The sequence below is a fragment of the Rissa tridactyla genome, chromosome 5 (assembly GCF_028500815.1).
Source record: "Rissa tridactyla isolate bRisTri1 chromosome 5, bRisTri1.patW.cur.20221130, whole genome shotgun sequence".
Lineage (NCBI taxonomy): Eukaryota > Metazoa > Chordata > Aves > Charadriiformes > Laridae > Rissa > Rissa tridactyla.
In genome coordinates, this window is record NC_071470.1 from 21,487,493 (window position 1) to 21,502,079 (window position 14,587).

A 14,587-nucleotide genomic window follows, 5' to 3' on the forward strand; every position below is an offset into this window, starting at 1 on the left:
CCACATACAACACAGGTAGACATTAAAGAAGAGGCAGCAGTAAATGACTGATTGATGGAGACATAAGGGCTAGTATTACAAAAAGTGGATTGTGTGCACACTTGCTGAGAATATAATAAAAAAATCTTTTGACTACAAAACTATCAAGGAAGAATGAGAACTCACAGCAGAAAAAGACTGAATGAGCCTTCAGTTAGCATAAAAAAGGACAATGAAGAAGAGATCGAAGTGGCAAGTGAAATCACCACGTCCAGACACCACCAAAATCCTGAAAAACTTCTAAATCAAGTATATTTCCTATCGCCCTTTTGAAAACAGATGCATAAGCACATTACTGACACCTTTATTATTACAGAAATCTGGTAGCAAAATAAAAATAAGTTTGACAGAAGGAATCAGCAATGCATTCAGAAGCACTGATCTAAACTGGTGCATTCATATCGTGTCACTGTGAAATGCAGATTATCCAAGCCAGAAACAAAACTCCCATTGACTCAAATCCATCCAAGACTGGATTAGAAAGATGCACAGAATAATCTCAGGGAGATTTCTGAAGGGCATGCCCCTGTGGCACAAGACACACTTGCTGTTAACACAAATTTAGAAACAATTATCAGCAGGACAAATCAGATTTCCATATGCCCATAGAGTAAAACTACTTCGCAGAAAGCACTGCAAAGCAATTGCTTCCAAGGATTCTACTCTGACAATTCTTAAAAGTTAGAACAGAAGCCAAAGTTTCCTGGAAGAACACAAGGCCAGGCTTAAGCTGAGTCGATTCTGCTATAGTACTCATCAAGAGTAACTGCTCTACACAGAAAATCCACAGCACTTTTGAATGGGCATTTCCGCTCCTGTCCTACTGCTTCATTGTGCCTTCAACCATTAGCACATTAGATGAGAAAACTGAACAGGACGCAGCTTTCAAGGAGGTTGGTAAGGCAGGCAAAACGTAAGTCTCTCTCAGAACTGAACAGCTTTGTTTACAGTGGTCTCCCACACACAGTCCAAAAACTGCAGAAGTCCACTTAAGAAAAGTTACTTTAAAATGGTGTATTTCAAAACAAGAGGATAAGTCTAGTATTTGATTTCTGCAACGCCAAATAGCAATTTCAGCAGATTTATCTTTGAAGTACAGAATGGAGCACATGCATAATACCTGGTCCTCTTCACAAATAAAAGGTACACTCACAGTTCTGATGGAAGATCATGCATTTCGCAGCATTGTTCATTCAAAAAGCTGACTTAGAAGCTGTCAGTTAAGACTCTGACAGCTAGTAGGGAAGAAGAAAGCATTTTAGATTTCTAAACATTGTTTCTAGCTTCTACTGCTTAGCACTACGCTATTCCTACAGCAAAACATAAATCAGCAAGGAACATGACGATGCTGAAGCGTATGCACAACATACAATGCCACATCAGAATAAAAAATATAAAATGTACTCTCTATTGTCACTTTTCATTACAAAAATACCAGATGGAGAATACAGACTTTCAGGAACAATCTCACAGAAACTAGGCAGGCTGAGACATACGAACATTTGGCAAAGCATACACACACACACACAAATGTTGCACTGAGGACTAAAGAACAGCACAGATTGAAATACAGTGTTACTGAGGACAGATGTTATCAGAGGAGTTTTTAAAAGTACGTATTTAAATAACAATTGGTAAATTTTGTTGTCTAACTAGTCTTATGCTGATCTGCAAGCTTGTTGTTGGCCATACACACTCTTAAATTTTGGCTCTACAGGAAGCTTCTGCACCCGTTACTAGAACACGAAGTCTGAGGAAAAAGAAGAATTTGGTCCTGAGTTTTGTTGTTTTCACATTCAAGTTCATTTTATCTTAATAACAGTATTCAGGACTGAACAGGTTAACTACAAAAAAAGTCAGTTGGTATTTCTTTTTCTCTGCACCTATAAAAAACTGCAAATGGAAAAGCTCTCAAGGAAATTTAGTTCATACCAAACCATGTGCCAGACAAAAAAGGGTCAAATAAACGTACTCCAGAACACAGACAGTCTTAGCTGAGAAGCAGTATGTAATTCTGACACACAACATCCTACTACAGCTCCTCGAGTAGGTTCAGGACACATCATCTCAGCAGCCTGAAGTTAGATTACAGTCTTGTCCCTTTACCAGTACAAAAGCCTACGTCAAGGGTCCAGACTCGATTCGTGTTCTTCGGTTTCATCAGGTAGTTCTTCAGCAGACGCATCACACACATTGTCCTGGTTATCTGCAGACTGATTCGGCTCATCAGGTTCCCCAGCAGCAATCTGAGTTGTTTCTTCTTCCTCTTCTTCCTCAACTTCGCCATCATCCTCTACATCCATCTCAAACACCCTCACATGACGGAGATTTGAACTTAGCTATAGAGACATTAAGAAATTTCTGTTAGTAAGTAAATAAAAGCACCGATACCATTTTTCATGTCAGACAACTATTTTGAAAACATCCTTTATCTTTGAAATGGAGGTATCAAGGAAATTAGCAACCTTTTTTTACCACTCTGCAGGCTGAAAAGTAAAGCAAGTAGGTCTAATAACTTCTGTTAGTTTTGCCATGTGGTGTTATGAGAGACGTATGACTGCATCCTGACACACTGATAACAGATTATGACAAAATAATATATTTGTTTTAAAAAAAGTTCTGATAAATCTCACTAAGTTAGCAGAAACAGGTTATCACTCTCTCCAGTCATAGCATGTTTTCTTTAATAGTTTACAGGCTTGTTGAGAGATACTTTACTTACCACACAGGAAACTTTTCTAATGCCATTTACAGCAACATACTGAGCTTTCATATTCTCCAGCACTCTCCACTGACTCTCCAAGAAGACAGTACGCGTGGGTATCTCGCCACTTTGCTCATCCAGCCTGCACACAGCCAAGAAGAAAAGCACAATACAGTACATAAGAAACAATTACAATACTAAGAAAAAACTCCGTCAGTCCAGTTTTTTATGTCTAAGTTTTGTTATATCATATGCAACAAGCAGACAAGCATATGAAACCATCATAACTCTGCTAACAAATATTCTAGAGCAGGGGATCCAACAGATACAGCACGTGTCAACTGAGGTAAAAAGATTACAGCAAGTGAGAAGGGAGGTGTAAAGCCTGATCTTCCCACAGCAAACAGTTACAGCAGGAGGATGAGGATGGCTCTTCAAACCTCTCCTCTGGAAGAAGAGGAGTTTCTGAACAAAGTCCTGGAGACGATGCCTCCACTTACACAGAAGTTTGGTCACCGTGACCTTTCAAAGGTGTATTACTCCAATTCACCCCCACTCATAGGGGATTGTATCCTGTCTATTACAGTGGCCAGGATTACTTCGATCTTGTTTTTAATATTTTCTGTTCATTCTTCAATACCCAATTTCTTTGTGGCATGAAAAAAATATTTACAGTTCAGTATGGCTCTTTATTTTGAGGTAAAAATATACCTTAAGCAATCCACCAGCGAGGCATAGGGGGGAAAAAAAAAAGAGGAAAGATGAAGCAATATCTGTATATCCTTATTACAGAGGTGTATGAGCAAATACGCTGAAAACATCCCAAATTCAAGTATTCTGACCAGCAAAGTCAGCATCCTCTAAAGAAAAGATTTCTGATTCGACAGGATGTCTTGAATTGGTCCTCCCATTTCATGAAAGCCACATGCACAGGTAGTATTCAGTCCCTAAAAAGCAAAACCAACCCCAACCCAACCCCCCAAAAAAACACAAAACAAGCTTCCATCACCCCACTCTCCTTGGCACAAAAAGAGCTTTTGTCTTTAAAATATTTACACACACACAAAAATCATGAGTAAATGTACACAATTAAAATATTTGCTTAACCTGCGTTTCAGTTCTGCATTTTCAGACTTGCTCAAAGTTTTTGAGTACCTTTTAGTAGAATCCCAGATGAATTCCCTATCTTGATCCTCATCTGTGTATAGTGAAGATAAAGGCAGCTGAGCCAAGACTCTCTCCTTGCCCTCTTGCTCCACGCTCTCCTTCAAAACTACAGTTACAGTTTCATCATCATAGAAGTGTGCATCTAAACAACTGTAGCATCTACAGGAAAAAATTTAGAAAGCATCATGGAATAAAAGTGAGTACAGAACTAAAATATTTTTAGGTTGCACAGCATTCATGTTAAAAAGTGTTCAGTAGTTAACAGTGAGCTTTACTGTAAACAATAAAAAAGGTCAGTCATGCAGCTAAGACACTGACAGACAGCCATAACCATGGTAGACTCCCTTATTATGCAGGAAAAATGATTCTGAAGAAAAAAAAAAAACAAACAAACAACCAAACCACACCCAAAAAAACCAACTTACTAGCAATCTTATTTTTAACTATTTCAGGTGAAATGAAAGAAACAATAAACACAAACACCAAAGAAAATTTAGAACGCAACTGAAGGTACCAAGGGCAATCACATCTGGCCTTTCTACATGGAAAGGGCAAAATTAGTTTGCCATGCCTTCTAAGATGCCTTCATTCAGGCATATCGAGTCTCACTCCATCTTACTTAAAGAACACCAGACATAAGCAAAAGCTGTTTCCAGCTAGCTTTGTTTCTTGCACAGGTGCCAAAGGTCTACTTTTTAACTAGAAAACTAAATTTTACTTGACCTTGAGATGAAGTGCAAAATAAGACTCCCACAATCCTACAGCTTCATGCACCTGTGCCATTTCTTACAGCCTGACTCCCTCAGGGACTACAAGCCGGTACAGCATCTGAAGTAGTAACTTGTAGGATAAAAGCCAAACTATAATGCCCCAGAAGTTAACTTAAAGTAAAATAAACACTCGAAAACATGGTCTTCTATTTAGCAATCTACAATTCTGGAAGAAAAATCAAATATACTGACCTGGAGTCTGAGCTGTCACTTATACTGTTGTTCAAGAAGTTTCCAAACTCTACTGAAAGAATTCCATTACTGACAGACCTAGAAGAACAGTGTTCATTATCTTGGTGATTAATTTCTTTTCCATTCATAGTGAATCCAAAATCTCTAATGGCAGCTGTGGTAAGAGATGGTGTAAGCCTGTCTAAGCTTAGCACAATACATGGCTGCATCCCAAGATAATGTACCTGGTGGATGGGAACCTTCTGATTTCTTCTACCCCTCAGCAAAACGTGACTAATGGAGTCAAATGGGAAATGGTGTCTGGCTTGAGGGATACAGTTCTTCTTTGCTAAACTCTTGGCTCAACTGTCCTAGTCTCAAGTCCATTAAGTTACTCGTTACTACAGAAAACGAGTTTAGACTATTTTAGGTATCAACGAGGAAGGAAATAGGATAATTTTGTCATCATCAGCTCTCAACTGTAAACACAAAAGATAGCTTCACCATGTTTTCTTCAGCAGCAAAACTTCTTTAAGAATTCTCAACCTTATCACAGTTATCTCCTCAAATTAAATAACACAGATTATAAATATCAGTATTTTACAGAGAGGAGTAGTTTTTGTTTTCTAAACCCAGGTCATTTCAGTGATCCCACTAACAGAATGCATCTTAAGCAGTTTTATCAGCACAACTAGGTAGTGACAAACTGTATCTTGGACACAGAAACTCCTGAAGGTACAAAAAACTACACGCCAAAGATGTATTCTATTTGTTGCACCTATAAGCCCACCTCCCATTTTCCCTTAGAGTATTAAATTACAGGCTGCAAGGGGTTACTCAAAGAATAGTATTTACAGTAAGACAAAGCAACACTGAAAGCATGATTCCCTGTAATTTTTCACAAGTCTGCACAAGCAAGTAATCCTGTGAGGAGCAAAACTAAGGGAGCCTGATTTTTTCCTAAGCTTAAAACGGTCTTGTGTCTTGTGATTACATCTTCTGAGTCTAATACAACAGAACCTCCTGCTGCAGTTTCCTAACGTCCTCCTCAATTTCTCTAGTATCCAAGACAGACTGTATTCATGCTGCTCTTTATTTCTTTTTATAAAAAGATTCAAATTGTAATTGTCTCTGTACACATGTGCTCATGCTCAAGCTCACAAACCACTTTTCCCCCCCTTTTTGTCTTACCTGGAAGTATCAGTATGTCTTCTCAAAATGTGTATCTTAGAAATAGAATTTTCTAATATGGTGAAGAGAACATAATGTATATTGGATGTTTTGTCATTCCACCTGTAATGTAGGGGGAGGAAATGAAAATTTAGGTCATGTTTTGATAATTGGTAAGTGACATAGAAAAAGGAATAGCAGCATACTTACAGAAATGGTAGTTTAAATAATTGAGGTGTGGAATCTTCACTGAAAAGAAAAAAACAATCCAGTTTATAAAATGCTACTGTAATTCTGTGCAACTGAGCTTCAGAAATAATGTAAAGAAATACCTTTCAGAAGTTTTGTAAAGAGGCATGCAGACTGCTTGATGCACAGACTTTCCAATTACGTCCTAACAAATATAATGAAAATAGGCCAAAAATGCAGGTAGTTATTCATAACTATATACCTTTTTAAGATCAAAAAAACCCAACTAAACAAAAACACCTGACTACATCTGAAAAAAAAAATCCACTAATATTTATACTGGAATAAACATCCCTGTTGCAAACACTACTGTCACTTGATACACTTGTTTCATGTTTCTTCATAAATGTAGACTAATGTATTGCCAACTAACACAGTTACCTAGTACATAGTGCATACACCCAGCTAATTAACGTTAAAAACAGATACCAATAATGTGGGAACAGAAGACGTGAAACAAAAAATTCCCCATTACACTCTCACTAGCCAAAGGCTTGAGACATCCTGGCAGTGGTAAAGCTGGGCTACACGCTACCACCTAAGCTGTACTCACTCAACGGCAAGGATTAAAACTTCACGTCTTACTAAGCATGACTACTATCTTCAGTTGACTGCTACCCGAAAAGAAAGTTATCATTTATATAAACAGAACTTACCGCTGGCTTTTGTAAACACTGATCAATGACCCTTTCCATTTGCCTTTTGACAAAATGCAGTGATTTCTCAGGATAGTAGGGAAACAAAAGTGGACTTTCTGGAAACAGATAAAGTTAATTTAAAAAATGCTTGTATCTCTATAAAAACATACTACACTGTTATTAAAGTGACAAATTGGAAAGAGTCAGTAAGATGATCGTGGGGCTAGAGCACACGCTTTTACAAGGAGAAGTTGAGGGGGCTGGGTTTGTTCAAGCCTAGAGAAGCGAGGGCTGACAAGGAAGAACCCATAGGTCTCTTCAGCTGCCTAAAGGAGGAATTACAGAGGACATCATTTCAAAGCTGCACACAGGGAGAGGAGAAGATGTAACAGTCGTAAGCTCCATCAGCAAGGGAAATTCCAATCAGATATAAGGAAAAAAGTTTTCACAAGGACTGGTTAGTCACTGGAACAGGGTGCCCAGAGAGGCTGCAGGGTCTCTATCCTTGCAGGCATAGAGGACTCAACTGCACAAAGCCTTGAGCAACCCAGCCTAGCTTCAAGATTTGCCCTGCTTTGGTTGGATTAGGTGACCGCCCAAGTTATTCCCTGATTATAAATTCTAACTCAAGTAACTAACTGGATTATAATATGAAACAAGACAAACAAATGAGAAAGAGAGGCCTGCCTGCCCCTTCGGCTATTCTTCACAGCCCATTCAAAATTGCGAAAAGATGGAATTGCATTTACCCAAGAGCTAGAAACACAGTTGTCATAAAATACCTTGTTTAAGCAGAACAATTTCCATACTTACAGTAACTATGATTTGGCTTCAATAGGACTGATTCATTCTTATGAAATTAACTACTTTGTAAGAAGACATTTAGCTTTTGAGGTAAATCTCACTACTTTTTTAAGTACATAACCTGTTTCTTTTCCCATATTTAGCTGCAAAAGTGATAAAAATTACACCAACCAACAAAATACCAAAGGGTAGAAAGTATCAATGACAGAAGCGTTATTTGTCCTATAAACCTGAGAGTTCTGGAAGCAAGCTTGCCAAATTAACGCCAACAGAATCATTTACAAACCATCTCCACAAACAATCGCAAATCTTGGGTGGTAACAGAAGTGACCACTCAAGCAGTCTACACACTTAAAGTATCAAACGTATTTTCAATGTATGTTCAAAAATACATTTCTCTAAATACCACTTTGCCAAACAAAAATGTTACCAATTCCCCCCTTTTTATTGAATTAAATAGGCAGAAAAAGGCAGCTATAGCAAATTCTATTACACGACAGCTTATGCTGTAGGATTTTTAGTTAAAGTTAAACAAGAATCATTTTCACCATCAGCTTGTTATAGTCTCTTACTTCTTTTTCACCACTAATTAACAAAATAGCCTGACTCCAGTCAAAGAGAATAAGTTAGGACACTTCCCTCAGGTATGACCTGGATGCAATTATTACTTCCCTGAACTGGAATTAAGACCTCTTAAAATAGACATCTCCTGGGATTCCTTCCAAGCCAACATTTCTAGGACTGATACATAAAAGGTAGGAAACTCCTAATACCCAGGAAATGGTAATTGACTGGGTAAGTAGCTACATAAAACTGCGCAAAATAACAAGGCCCATTTGTTTTATTCTGCCCAGATGAAGACCCATGACTGACACTACAGAAATAACTCATAAGCCTGAAGAAACAGATTAATCTTCCACATTTATTACATTCTACATATATCTTTGATTCAGTTTTACTTTTTACTAAAGCACACGTTACCTTTAAGATGAGTACTATTTTTAAGAAAGTTAAACCACTGGTTTCCCTCTGTATTGGGTGGTGATACAAGGTCATCATCTTCATCTTTCAAGTACTAGAAAAGGAACAGACATTCATAAGACTACATTTTAAGAATAAGGGACATTAACATGCCCTGCTCTTAAAACTAGATATTCTAGCCCTTCTTGAAACACTATGAAAAATCAACTACTGTCTAAGACCATATAGTGATATTCCCTTAAGAAACTGATTTTTAAATCAAGTTTGAGCACAAACGTTTTGAAATCCAGTGAGCAATGTCATAAAGACAACAAACATGTTTCAGTTGTATGTTACTGTTGCTGGCTGCAAAGAAGTTTGACCCTTTTCCTAAAAATATAGCATGTGTGAGGTAAAACTATAAGAAACATTTTTAAACACACCTTTTCCTAGTAATAGTGGAAAATAACTAAAATACTGTCCTTCACCATTACTGGAATGTGCAACACAGAGTAAAAGGGACAGAGAAGAAAAGTGGGCACAGCTTTAAAAGCTTCTCCATCTAAGGATTTTCTCATTTATTCTTTTTCCATTCATTCTCTCGCTCTTTACCTGGCCAACTCTCTCCACATTGAAGTATTTTCCTTTACGATTGTAAAGTTCTGGTGCCTGAAAAAATAAAGCAAACAAAACCGTTATTTAAGACCAAAGTTAATGAGAAGTAGTGTACAAAAAGATGACTGAATTATTTTATTACAAGATTTTTCAGATTCATTTCATGGCAGCAAAAATACAGTGAGATGCTGTACTTGGCAAACCAATACACCTTACCTCATTGAAGTGTTCAGTAAGAAAGTCAGCAACAAACGTGATATCTTTTTGAGTCATCTAAAATTAAAACAAACAATGGTGAGAAAAGCAAAGGATAAGAAATGCAGCTCAATGAACACGTTCTGTAGGCTGAACAAGCACAGCTCCCTCACCTGCCCTCACAGGGCAAGTGCTCCAGCCTCCAACCTGCTTGGGAGCCCTCTACTGAACTCACTCCAGTTTATTCATGTCTGTCTTGTACAGGAGGGCCCTGAACTGGTGCAAGTATTCTAGATGCAATCCAAAGAGTGCTAAATGAGGGTAACTACTTCCCTTGACCTCCTGGCCACGCTCCTGTTGGCACAGCCGTGGTTGCTCTTGTCTGCCTTTGCTGCCGGGGTGGTCTGCTGGCTCATGCCCAGCTTGCGTCCACCAACACCCCCAGGTCAGTCTCAGCAGAGCTGCTCCCCAGCCAGTTGGGCCCTGCTGTGCATTTGCAGGGGTTTTACTCTTCCCTAGGACAGAACCTCACATGCGTCCTGGCTGAACTTCAGGAGGTCTTTATCTGTCCATTTCTCCAGCCTGTTTCCCTCTGGAAGGCACCTCTGCCCTTAAGCGTATTAACTGGTTCACCCAGCATGATGGTGTCTGCAAATCTGATGCAGGTGTATTCCATCTCCTCTACCAGGACATCAGTAAAGATGTTAAAATCTCATTCTGGTTAACTTAGTCATTTAGGGCATATAAAGAGCTGCTATACACAGAGGTCTCACATTCACATATAGCGTACTAAAAAGACTAGTATTAACAAAGAAAACAGAAAAAGGAAATTCATGTAGGACAGCACGTTAGTGTGAATCTGCAGGCATCACCTTTCTCAAAGAAATGACACAGACACTTTCCTGTAAGTTTTGGAACAAAAATAAACCTATAACCTTGCGCTCAAGTCAAGCAGAATACAGAGAATACCACCATTTATTAGAAAATGTTACTACTACCTTGTTCAGTTCTGGAAGCACATGATCTTCTGACATCCTCAACATGGCTGAGGGAAAAATTATATTCTTACTGCTTTAATATTAATATGTTTTCCTATTATTCTTAATTTTCCATGGCTATGTAATAAGACACTGCTGATAAAATAGGAAAGAATAATTTGTCAGAAGCAAAAGAGTCTGGAACGAAGGATTACGAATTGAGACTGAAATTAAGTCTCACTTGTCCCACCACTAGCTAACAGTACAAATCTTGGCAAATTTTTACGCTTAATCTTTTCCAACTGCACCGTACCCTGTACAAGACTGAGATAAGATTATAAAAAGGGTTCCTAAGAATTTATGCATGTATATACTAAGAGTAGTAAAATGTATATATATAAAATACATGACTCCTGTCATGCCTAGAATAATGTGATTTAAGAGAATTGCATAGAAGTAATTTTAAATCAGTGAGGCTTGGATAAACAGCTCTCTGTTTAGTTTCAACACAAGCAAACACAGTGAACATTTAAATAATGAAAGTTCTAACGTTATGACAGAGAACTCTGACAGTTCTGCTTTCTGCAATTTTTAAAATTAAAATTATTATATTCCTGCTACTAAGTGCTAACACTACGTTTCTGGTGCTTTTACAAAAAAACTGATCAGTCTTACCAGATTCTGTAAAGTAGTTCTAAAAAGATCAATTAAAAATTATAAACCTGCTCATAACCACTTTATAAAAGCAAGCAGGCTAAAATATAGCATTCTGCACTCCCTTCTAACATTTTACCTGCAGCTACCCAGCTAAAATTGGAGGTAGCTAGTAAGTGCATCTGGACATTCAGAGACTTTACCTTGGTGTATAACCTTACAGCTAACTAGGTGTCCACAGGAGAAAACAGCAAGTGACAGAGTAAAGGAGAGTTAAGACTATACTTCAAATTTGTTGTAAACTAAATAAAGTCCTTTAATTTCTCCAAGTCAAGACCAGCAAATTGCTCATGAAGCAGACAACAGTTTGAAGCAAACATTACAGGATAAGTATACACAATACCCACTGTACACACAGTAAGTATCGAGAACCATTTAATTTATGATCTATGTGTTTACTATTATAACTATTCTTGCCTCATCAACTCTAACCTTCTAGATGTCCAGAAATTTTCTATGACAGAAATAAATAGATGGTTGTAACTAAGATTGGCTTAATTACTTGCCGACATTTCAATGCTTACAATACAAAACAGATACTGGATGCTTACTATGTCATCAAGCTTACCAACATACAGCCATCGAAAAAATGCTTTGAAGTTTTTCATGCTACTGTCGATAACTCTGAGCAAGAAACAAGAGAAAAGATTACCAGATCTAAGCGTCACAAACTGCTCCAAGCTCAAGTCTCATCTTTACTACCAAAAGGCCTGCAAGCACCATTTTTTTAAAAATGCCCAGTGCAACCTTCTGAATAAGACTATTCTTGGGGTATGAGTCTACGAGATGCAGTAAGACAAGACAAAAGCTTACCACCAACAGAGGGGCCTTGCTCTCCCAACCTCCTCGGCTCCCAGCCACATGCTTCCCCTTAGATACCAGACCCAACAGGCACGTTTTTTAAACTCTTCAGACTTTATACTTACTGAAGCAGCTCATTTGCTTTCAGGATGAAAGAACCAACAGCAGTAATAGCCTCTGCAAAAAGAGCTAACCATTATTATAAGGCTTTCAAAAGAGAAATCAGAGTAGGTAAATACCACACACACTACTGTACCTTCAATTCCAGATGCATCTAATCCCAGAGACTCGTATTTTTGTTTCCACAGAGCCATTCCTTTCAATTCACTCAAGTGGTATAACAGCGCCTCAGAGCCGCTAGGAAGGCAGAGGACAGAAGTACAATCTTCTAGTCACCCTTTGGAAATTCACTGCTTCACCGCATGCTACTTTTTTATCTTTTAATGTCTAAAGTGGAGAGCTTTATAAGGTGGTCTGGCATGTAAGAGTTAAAGTATCACTTCACAGAAAAGCAAATATCGTCCTAATGATTTTAACCACCAGCCAAAGTTTCTGTGAATATTTTGCATATATCCTATAAATACATCAGACACTGATATACAGGTGATGTGTCATGGAGATTGTTCAAAATATTTAATAGTTCTCCGTTACCCAAAAGTAAAATAGTACATTTTGCCATGATCCCGGTCTCCGCACCAGCACACCTACATACAAAGAACCACCAGTACAGCATACTGGCTTTTAGCAAAGCATATAATATGCCATTTTATCTATAATTCATTGGAGCTTCTGTGACTTACCTCTGCAAATGGCTTATGACCAACTTTTGTATACTGGAATAGGAAGACTCTATGGACTGACCAAGTTTTTTTAAACCCTGTTAAAAAAGAAATACAAACATATAACAATGTTATGTTAACTTAACAGAACAGTGATTAAAAGATATTAAAATAGATTATTTTAATATGTCAAAAAAATATTAATATACCTTTACTGTCAGTTGGTTCATTAGTAACGCCTGAAGTTCCAGACTGAAATGGGTGGGGGAGAGAACAAAATATGAATTCATTTTGTATTTCAGGATCAAATGCAAATGCGTACTCAGATAACACAACAGTAACTACCTTGCTTTGCCCCATAACAACAGCTGCATAAACTCATCCTGAACAGAAGTGGTTGTATTCTTTTCCTGTCAGTCAAAATAATTGAAATAGAATGGTGAAATGATTAAATCCAGGCTATCAGATATTCTCACAAACACTTCAATTAAAAGTGTATTGGAAAACTCACTCATACCCTTGAATGCTGAAATCAGACTACCAATCACTGGAAATTTTTTAGTATTTTAAGCTATTTTCAATTGTATTACACAGTGAAAATTCTATGCAGTTTGCCATCACCAAGAATCTATTTAAAAAAAATAAAAATAAATTATTTAACTCAATTAACTTCTAGCCATGGTCAATGCACACAAAATTTAAGCAAATCCAAGAGTATCTTAATCCTAACATGCTCTATTGAACTAGGATGTAAGTGCTGGTGGGCTGTTACTCAACATTTACAGTATTCAGTTTATCAGTGACCAAAGTACAAAGAGCACAACCTTAAACAGCTGTGCAAGCTGGAAACTATCACCTTTGAATAACTTTGAATAAATAAAATAAAGAAGTATCACAATACAATCGTGCTTGATTGTACTCTGATATCTTCGGCGTCAGAACACTTGACACATAATAGCTTCCAGGTTGCCTCTGAACTTAGAGATTGTTATCTGGAGGCATTATGCTTAAACAACATTAAGATATGCAGTACGTTAAGAAGAACAACCGACCTACTGCAAAAAAATGGTTTTTTTTCCAAAAGAATGGTTAATACTGCAGTACCTGTACAAACTTTGTTAATCGTGAGTCCATCTGCATCAATATTTCTTCCCACGCCTCACACATGCACGTCAATGACAACTTTATATACTATAATACAGATACAGACATTAGGATTATTCCCTTCCCCCCCCTTAAAAACACAAGCAAGAACTGAATGTTACAATGCAAAGGGAAGATATACCGTAGATATTACATGAAATTTATAATCAAATTCCAAGTTAGAGCTCTACATTTACTAAAAATCAACTTCAGCTTCTTATTAGAAAACATTTTACTTGCATTAAGAACATTGAAGCCTGTAAGAACTAGGATATTAAAAGGATGTTGTAACACAACTGTACCTGTAACAGAGTTGAAATGTGAGTAAACTTCCGAGCCATTCGAGTTACCTCAGGTAAGTAACTTGATAATAGACTAGTGTCCAGCTGTTAAAAAATGAAACAAACAACAGTTAACAGATTATTTGTCTTTTATGAAGTTTTAGATTACAGAAATGAAGAGACAGAAAAACTCATTTCCCATTTCCTTAAAGTTTGTTTTAAGGGGGAAATACATTTAATTCAAAGGGGCAATAAAGATTTTTAATACATCTATAAAAACCCTGATTAAGTTCCTCATTTTGGAGTTTTAACAGTAATAGTTTTAACGAGGACTGTTGTGGATAGACTGGATAATCAACAGCATTGGTCCTACGTCTTTGTGTGCAGAATGCTGAAAATCTGAATAACTG

At 37.5% G+C, this 14,587-nt stretch overlaps 1 protein-coding gene across 3 annotated transcripts in view; it reads right to left on the reverse strand.

Moving 5' to 3' along the window:
• Positions 1 to 1,028: 1,028 nt before the first annotated feature.
• The window catches only part of LOC128910581 (anaphase-promoting complex subunit 4-like), a 32,300-nt gene continuing 18,741 nt past the window's right edge, over positions 1,029 to 14,587 (reverse strand). For 2 of the 3 annotated variants that reach the window (XM_054203990.1, XM_054203992.1), the window contains 20 exons: positions 14,199 to 14,282; positions 13,858 to 13,944; positions 13,099 to 13,163; positions 12,963 to 13,005; positions 12,775 to 12,851; positions 12,231 to 12,331; positions 12,100 to 12,151; positions 11,742 to 11,797; positions 10,481 to 10,527; positions 9,504 to 9,560; positions 9,285 to 9,341; positions 8,694 to 8,787; positions 6,927 to 7,024; positions 6,354 to 6,415; positions 6,232 to 6,270; positions 6,043 to 6,144; positions 4,873 to 4,950; positions 3,899 to 4,069; positions 2,762 to 2,885; positions 1,029 to 2,378 (listed from right to left, as the gene is read on the reverse strand). In XM_054203990.1, the coding sequence (XP_054059965.1) occupies positions 2,163 to 2,378; positions 2,762 to 2,885; positions 3,899 to 4,069; positions 4,873 to 4,950; positions 6,043 to 6,144; positions 6,232 to 6,270; positions 6,354 to 6,415; positions 6,927 to 7,024; positions 8,694 to 8,787; positions 9,285 to 9,341; positions 9,504 to 9,560; positions 10,481 to 10,527; positions 11,742 to 11,797; positions 12,100 to 12,151; positions 12,231 to 12,331; positions 12,775 to 12,851; positions 12,963 to 13,005; positions 13,099 to 13,163; positions 13,858 to 13,944; positions 14,199 to 14,282 (1,710 nt within the window). In that variant the 3' untranslated portion in view covers positions 1,029 to 2,162. Of the gene's footprint in view, positions 2,379 to 2,761; positions 2,886 to 3,898; positions 4,070 to 4,872; positions 4,951 to 6,042; positions 6,145 to 6,231; positions 6,271 to 6,353; positions 6,416 to 6,926; positions 7,025 to 8,693; positions 8,788 to 9,284; positions 9,342 to 9,503; positions 9,561 to 10,477; positions 10,528 to 11,741; positions 11,798 to 12,099; positions 12,152 to 12,230; positions 12,332 to 12,774; positions 12,852 to 12,962; positions 13,006 to 13,098; positions 13,164 to 13,857; positions 13,945 to 14,198; positions 14,283 to 14,587 lie in introns of all 3 variants that reach the window. The other variant, XM_054203991.1, reaches the window with a different exon arrangement.